This window comes from Zea mays, chromosome 9 (assembly GCF_902167145.1).
Source record: "Zea mays cultivar B73 chromosome 9, Zm-B73-REFERENCE-NAM-5.0, whole genome shotgun sequence".
In the NCBI taxonomy this organism is placed as follows: domain Eukaryota; kingdom Viridiplantae; phylum Streptophyta; class Magnoliopsida; order Poales; family Poaceae; genus Zea; species Zea mays.
Window position 1 is genome coordinate 30,038,474 of NC_050104.1, and position 7,711 is coordinate 30,046,184.

Here is a 7,711-nt window from a genome sequence, read left to right on the forward strand (position 1 = left end):
ATTTTTCTCCGTTATTTTTTATCTGTCGAAGTTTAGTTTAAAAATAAATTAGCAGACGATAAATATTTAAGAATAAAAATAATATATCTAAACATGTCATTTTATTATGATAATAGTTAACCCAAAATTAGTAAAGTCACAATCTTGCGCGGAGTCAGCGGCGGCGGTCTGCTGGGCGGTGGTGGAGTGGGGCATCCTTTCGGCTTCGGCGGACGTTTATCGGCAACGGTCTCCTCCCCCGCCCCGAGGCAACCCCACCCAGTGGCCACCGCCACCTTTTCTTTTCGTTTCCACACACAGACAGTACTCTACTGCTGCTGTTTGTCTATTCCGGATTTAAAAGTTTATAGAAAACATCAGAGAATTTAAAACTCTGCTATAAACAGGAATATAATTTTAATTATGGTCACCAATATCAGTAGATACTGATGCAGTCAGCTCCCCTGTTTCCGCTTCACACGCTACTGCTGCTCTCTCCTCTCCTCTTTGGCGCTCCCAACACACAAGAAGAAACTGACGGAGGAGCGGAGCGGAGCCGAGCCACGGCCAGTGCCAGGAGCGAAAATAAAAAGGGGTAGGAGTTCCTCCTCCCCAACCTCACAAGTAAAGCAGCAGCAGCAGACCTTCTTGACCTAGCAAGCAATGGGGCCGCCGTTCCTCGCCGTCGCCGTCATCGTCGCCTTCCTGGCCGCCGCCGCGCAGGCCGCCGACCCCTTCGCCTTCTTCGACTGGGACGTCTCCTACATCACCGCCTCCCCTCTCGGCGTCCCGCAGCAGGTCCGCACACTCAACTCTGCATCTCATTTCTCATCCCCTTGCGCGCAACTGCTCGTCACCGTCGTCGAGATTGGATTTCAAATTAGTCGGCCGCCCGCATTTCCAACCGCTGGGGGAACAAAAGATTCAGTTTTCGATGTCTGTCTGCATCTCCCTTTTCCATGTCTCTTTTGCCTCAAGAAAGATCTCCCTTTTTTTAAAAAAAATAAAAATAGAAATCCTGGGCTGTTTCTTGCCCGTCCTCAAGAAAGATTTCCAACTGTACTATAGTATTGCCCGTCTCATGTTTCAGGTCATCGCAGTCAACAAGCAGTTCCCAGGCCCTATCATGAACGTCACTACCAACTACAATGTGGTCGTCAATGTGCTCAACAGCTTAGACGAGCCCCTGCTCATCACTTGGTGAGGAGAGCGCTCTCATCACTTCGTTTTCATTTCGTTGACTTACTCACGGTGTGCCTATGCTAACCAGGGATGGGATCCAGCAGCGCAAGAATTGCTGGCAGGATGGGGTTCTCGGCACCACCTGCCCCATACCGCCAGGTTGGAACTGGACCTACAACTTCCAGGTCAAGGACCAGATTGGCAGCTTCTTCTACTTCCCACCCCTTGGTATGCAGCGTGCCGCGGGGGGGTTCGGAGGTATCACTGTCAACAACCGCGCGGTCATCTCGGTCCCATTCGACACGCCCGATGGGGACATCACGCTCTTCATCGGGGACTGGTACAAGATGAACCACACGGTAGGTAGAGGAAAACGCGGGTTCTGTTGTTTTCGGGGGTGGATCATGGCTGTTCATCTTTGTTGTTCTTCTTCTCATCTGTAGCACCTGAGGAAGATGCTCGACGACGGCAAGGAACTGGGGATGCCAGACGGTGTTTTGATGAATGGCAAGGGGCCATATAGGTATAATGACTCGCTAGTGCCAGATGGCATTGAGCACGAGACTATCAAAGTTGAGCCAGGTGGATTACTTTTCTCACTTTAAGCATCGATCATAGGCTGTCTGTCACTTCAAACTGGGATGGCTTTTTTTCCTTATTAAAATGTTCCACTAATCCATGTCCAAGTTAACCAAAACAAATCCGGTCTCTACAAGTCCATATCTTCCATGTTTTTCAATCTCAAAAGTTCATTTGTGTTGCTTCGCATCAATGTCACCATTGACTGAACCACATACAATGTTTTCCCTACATGTTGGAAGGATGAGAAGGTGATAACTCATTATCACTTTCATGATGGTAACACCTACTAAAGTTTATTTGCCTAGTGATTGCTTTTGAACGCACATATTCATAATCTGATACCTGACAGCTTCCATTCCTCAACAGGAAAAACATACCGTTTCCGTGTCCACAATGTTGGTGTCTCCACAAGCTTGAACTTACGGATTCAGAATCACAACATGGCCCTTGTTGAAACAGAAGGTTCATACACGATGAAGCAGAATTTTACTAATCTCGACATCCACGTGGGCCAGTCTTACTCATTTCTGGTCACTATGGATCAGAACGCAAGCAGTGATTATTACATCGTGGCCAGTGCTAGGTTTGTGAACGAATCGCTTTGGACCAGAGTCACCGGTGTTGCAATTTTGCAATATTCAAATTCAAAGGGAAAAGCATCTGGTCCTCTTCCTGATCCACCAAATGATGAGTATGACAAAACTTTTTCAATGAACCAGGCACGTTCCATCAGGTTCGTAGAAAAGAAAGAAACTTTCTTCATGGTCATTGACTATTTCAAGTGACAGCAGGCTTGCCTTTTCAATGCAATCTTACTGAAAACATTGATTCACCCGTCATGTCCTGGCACTTGGTATCTGCTTCTTTGCCTCTTTTCTTGAAAGGGCGGGCGCTATAGTGTTTTTAATTTTTATAACACCCTTTTTGGCTATATCTAATTACACTTTGTTAGTACTGCTGTGTATACAAGCAATATAGCTCTTTCTAGTTGTCTCATTGCTTTTCTCTATCTTGTAATATAGTTCATGTGCATCCCATACATGAATCATTTCTTGATGAACCAAAGCTTGTAAGGTTGTAAAATTCCAGAATTATTTAATGCCCAAATATTTGCCCTCTTTCTATTGTACTTCTTCCATATAAGATGCATCAGAAACTTCAATCTGTTATCAACACCAACAGCAATATCTAAAAGGCTTAGTATGTTTTGTCTACTAGCATCATCAATGAACATAGTGTTGGAGTGTCTGCTAGTATTTGCAGGCAACATGGAGTACAGACATGTAGCACTGTCTAACCAAATTTTCATGTGCACTCTGAATCATGTATGTATCTATGCCTTGGCCTCACATAGCACCTTTTGTCTCACAGGATGAACGTGAGCACTGGTGCTGCTCGTCCGAATCCTCAAGGATCATTTCACTATGGGTCTATCAATGTGAGCCAAGTTTACAAGCTGAGGAATGAACCACCTGTTATCATCAATGGGAAGAAACGGACTACACTGAGTGGTATCTCTTATTCCCCACCCGACACTCCTCTAAGGTTGGCAGATCTGTACGACAAGAAGGATGTCTACACACTTGACTTCCCTACAATGCCAATTGATGGACCGCCAGTGATCAGAACATCTGTCATTAACTCCACATACAAGAACTTTTTGGAAATTGTATTTCAGAACAATGACTCAACTGTCCAGACCTACCACATTGATGGATATGCATTCTGGGTTGTAGGGTGAGTAAGGTTTCTGTTTCTCATTTTCTTATGCTGCACATTTTCAAGGGTCCCGGATACTGAATCATTTTCATACTGCCAACAGAATGGACTATGGCGAGTGGACTGAGAATAGCCGTGGGACTTACAACAAGTGGGATGGTGTTTCTCGTTGCACGACTCAGGTAACTGTTGTTGGGGTGAAGTAATATTTCTTCTGTGTGTTCTGGGTGCTAATGTTCATACCCTTGTGGATCCAATAAATCTATTACTTTGGCACTAATAAAATGACATATCACATATGCACTTGTGTAGATATGAATGCTGAAAATGGTGCTGCATGCAGCCTAACTGATGTTACTGATGTGTTATTGATCCTACAGGTGTTTCCGGGAGCATGGACTGCTGTGATGCTGTCACTTGACAGCCCAGGATTTTGGAATGTACGGACAGAAAACCTGGACACGTGGTATCTGGGTCAGGAGACTTACATCAGGGTGGTGGATCCAAATGGAGGCTATAATGTTACTGAGATGGTGGCTCCAGACAACATGCTCTACTGTGGCCTCCTCAAGGATAAACAGAAGTAAGATATCTGCTTATCTTATGCGTTGCTGCTCCTCTAGCAAGTAGAAAACAACCCCTTCCTCCATTTATGAGCAACTGCCTGCTGACAAACACTTTGACTTTATTTCCCTTCCCAGGGCTCAGAAGCCTCATGGTTCGAGGTCATCAGCCTCTGCAGCAAAACTGAACTATCATGTGCTCGCGGCTTTGGTCTCTTTGGTGGTAGCCTTGGTGTTGGGCCATTGACAAGAACTGCCTCCAGCTTGTGGTCAGCTGCTGTTTGCAGGTTGATTAGGCGTTTGACAGAAATACTGTTGAGTAGGTCAGTCGAATTCGTAGGTTCCATTCATGATTTGTCTGGCAATTGAGAAAAAAAAATGCTGTGCCATTGCGCATCTTCGTCCATCGGAATTGATTAACATGCTGAAGAACTGTGCAGTAGCTTGAGATTGAGCACAAATTTGAAGTTGTCGGCAGCTGGCACCCACAAGCAAGGCGTGTGCTGTGCTGCCTGAGTGTGTTTTCTTGATCAGTGAATTTGTCGAGAGTTGGATATTGTTGGTTGTATCCCATGCATCCCATTGCAATTAGTCTCTTTATATTCAGTGTTGTAGGCAAGTCTTTCCTTCGCAAGTACGGAGAGATTGTTTGAGCTCGTGACCTGCTCCTCTAACTAATCTGTGAATTGGACACTTGCAGTAGTTTCAGCCAAACCATGGACAATCAAAGGCACTACTGTACACAACAGTTGGTGTTACTGTGTATCTCATCAGTTTGAGCCTGTTGGATTCAAAAGCCAATTGTTAGCTGGCTAAAGAATAGCTACAGTTGATCTTAGTATATTTAGGGTCTGTTTGGTTGGGCTGTGGCTGTGAAAAAAGTTGCTGTAGGCTGTGAGCTGTGGAAAAAGCTGCTATAGGCTGTAAGCTGTTAAAAAGCTAAAAATCGTTTGGTGAAAACCACTAAAAGTAGTTAAAATCCTTTGATATATATTTTCACAGTTCCATCTGAAAAGCCACTAAAAGCAGGTCCAGTGGTGCTTTCAGATTTGCACTACGAGAAAGTCGACTTTTAGAAAAAGCTGCTTCCTGGATCCAGCCCTTTGGTTGACTTTTGGCTTTTAGGGGGGCAAAAGCCAAAGCCAAAAGTCAAACCAAACACACCCTTAAATAGAAGTGCTAATAGTTGAGCTAATTTCTTAGTTAAATCTTTAACTTTTATGATTTTAAGCTAATTCTCCAGGGAAAAGAATTAAACTATTTTTAGTCTAAGCAGTAATTAATCCTAACTCATCTAAATAGACCCTTAGTCTATACATGGACAGTTCTGGTAGTGCTACAGCCTACAACCGATGACGCGACCGTTTGACTGATGACGCGTTTCCTTTTCGCTATTTCCTTCCCGGTTTACCGGTGACGTTGAGTGCTTAAAGCAGTCGATGGAGCGATGATGATGATCGATGAGTAGTAGGCTTCCCCTTGCATGTGAATTCGCCATAATTAGCATCACTATAATCTATATCTATACCACTATATAATCCATCGGTTTAAGTTTTACAAAATCGATCCAACCAAATAACCCACACACCTATAACCTTTTTACTAAAAAGCCACCAAACAAATTACATCCAGACTTAATACATCCTCAAAACCAACGGTTTAGATCGCTCGATAACACCATCTTCCTTACTCTAATACAGTGGACAATATTATTTATATATGAGGTGTTTGATTTGAAGAATCACTCCATCTAAATTGAGGTGGTGCATCATGAGTTCATTCTGTTATAAAATATAATTAGTTGCTCTCTGGTGGCAACCGACGTCTCCCAAAGGGACGTGCCCCTGCACGTCCCCCACGTACGGACGTGGCTTTTGACCCCTCCTTTGTGTCTCCTCCCCTTGTATAAATACATTGCTTTATTCAATAAAGAAACAGAGTTCTCATTTCATTCTCGCATAGTTTCTACTTTCACACGTCATCAGCACTTGCTTTTACAAAAGAGAGCAAAGGCCAAAACAAGGACAACGGAGACAAGAAGTTCTTCATCAAAAGAAAAACAGTCGGGTACGCAATGATCTACAAAGATCTTTCTATTGCCCTTCTTATCTTCATCCTTCGGTTTTTGAACGTTGGCCATCGTCGCCGGCGAGGCGCTGACTTTGTCGCACGTCGTCTTCTACGTGCTGCGCATCGACATGGTCGCCACCATGCCAAGAAGCGCAGCAAGAAGGACGCCCGGGCCACACTTGACCCTGAGCGCGTCCGCCGGACCGGTGGTGATCCTGGCGCTGGTCCCAGCAACGCTGCGGCACCTGCTGCACCGCCGCAGCAACCGCCAGCGCCACGCCAAGACCGATGGGTGTGTCCTCCATCGCCTTCGCCGGAGCGGGTTGCAGAGCGGCTGCGTGAGTCCGAGACCCAGCAGCCGCTCCATCCGATGCGGTACTGCCCCCTCCATGGATGGGGGCCGTGTCCTGCTCGCCAACCGCGGGCTCCTCCAACGGATGCAGACACCGCCGCCCCCACTGTTCGATCGAGCGGACTGCTCGTTCAAGTCACCTCTCCAGCGCGCTCTCGTGCCCGAACACGGCTGACTGCGCGGAAATCAACCGGCCCTCGCGGTCGCCCCGTCGGCCAGATCACATCCACGTCTACTGCGACAGTTGCCGTCGACGCCACCTCTTCCTCCTCCGACGAAGAGAGGATCGCCTTAGTCCTCGACGAAGGGTGCAGCAGCAACTGCCTACTCCGACTCCCGACGACGACCCATCCGGAACGGCCTCACCGTCGACGCTCTTGAGCCCGAGCGGCAATAGGGTGGTTCGTCGGCTGGCTCACCACCTTTCTCCACGGCCACAGCGCGTCGGGATCGTGGTCTGCGACCGCAAGACCATCCGACGACGACGTCCGCGAGCGCTCGCGCTCCCCGCCTCGTCGTCTTCCCTGATGCGTGGCCTCGCCCGGCCTTCAGAGCGCGCGGCCCGGACACGACGCGCTCGGCCCTGTGCCGCGGTCACTGCAACGGCGTGGCTGCGCCTGATCTCCAGCGCGACGCGGCCTCGACAGGGCCCACGGACGCTCGCCCGCCTCTACGGCCTGAGCAGCGCGCGACAAGGCGGCGACCCGCCTCTGCAGCACGCGGCGCAGGCTCGACCGGCCTGGGCAGCGCGCGGCGCGGCGGCTCGCCTCTGCAGCTCGCGGCACGGGCTCGCTCGGCCTGTGCAGCTCGTGGCGCGGTGGCGGCCACCCGCTCTGCGCGGCTGCTCGCCGACTCTTCGCGACACGGGCTCGCCCGACCTCGGCAGCGGCGCGGCCTGGCCTCGGCAGCGGCACGGCGGCTCACCCGCTACTGCAGCGCGCGGCGCGGTGTGAGGACGGCGCGGCCCCAACACCTGCACGGTCTTCCCCGGCCACGACGGCTCCAGCAACAGGCCCAAGGCGGCTGCAGTTTAGAAACAAGGGTGCCCGGCGGCTGGTTGTGGCCCAAGGCGGCGGCTGGTGGGGAGTTAGGGTTTGAAACCCTAACTGTCACCCCTTAAAAAAACCTGCCACGCATGCCTTAACCTGGGCCAGCCAGCAGGCCCATGTGCCTATAGTTTTCCATTTTTTTATTTTTATCTTAGCTATTTTCAGTTTTTCTAAATCCTAGAAAATTAGATTGCTTTGATTAAAGATGTTTATAA

At 48.5% G+C, this 7,711-nt stretch overlaps 1 protein-coding gene across 1 annotated transcript; it reads left to right on the forward strand.

Moving 5' to 3' along the window:
- Positions 1 to 620: 620 nt before the first annotated feature.
- On the forward strand, positions 621 to 4,839 carry LOC100383470 (Monocopper oxidase-like protein SKU5). The gene is made up of 9 exons (NM_001176118.1): positions 621 to 777; positions 1,070 to 1,179; positions 1,250 to 1,520; positions 1,605 to 1,743; positions 2,110 to 2,476; positions 3,115 to 3,480; positions 3,566 to 3,644; positions 3,843 to 4,045; positions 4,164 to 4,839. The coding sequence occupies exons 1-9, from the start codon at positions 643 to 645 to the stop codon at positions 4,270 to 4,272; spliced, it is 1,779 nt and encodes a 592-aa protein (NP_001169589.1). The 5' UTR covers positions 621 to 642; the 3' UTR covers positions 4,273 to 4,839.
- The last annotated feature ends 2,872 nt before the right edge of the window (positions 4,840 to 7,711 follow it).

What these genes read in the sequence shown, in the direction of transcription:
- LOC100383470 (NM_001176118.1), top strand. Translation starts at nt 643, where the DNA reads ATGGGGCCGCCGTTCCTCGCCGTCGCCGTCATCGTCGCCTTCCTGGCC. An exon ending in TATGCATTCTGGGTTGTAGG is followed by an intron (nt 3,481 to 3,565) that starts GTGAGTAAGGTT and finishes TACTGCCAACAG; the next exon opens with AATGGACTATGGCGAGTGGA. An exon ending in CTCCTCAAGGATAAACAGAA is followed by an intron (nt 4,046 to 4,163) that starts GTAAGATATCTG and finishes TTCCCTTCCCAG; the next exon opens with GGCTCAGAAGCCTCATGGTT.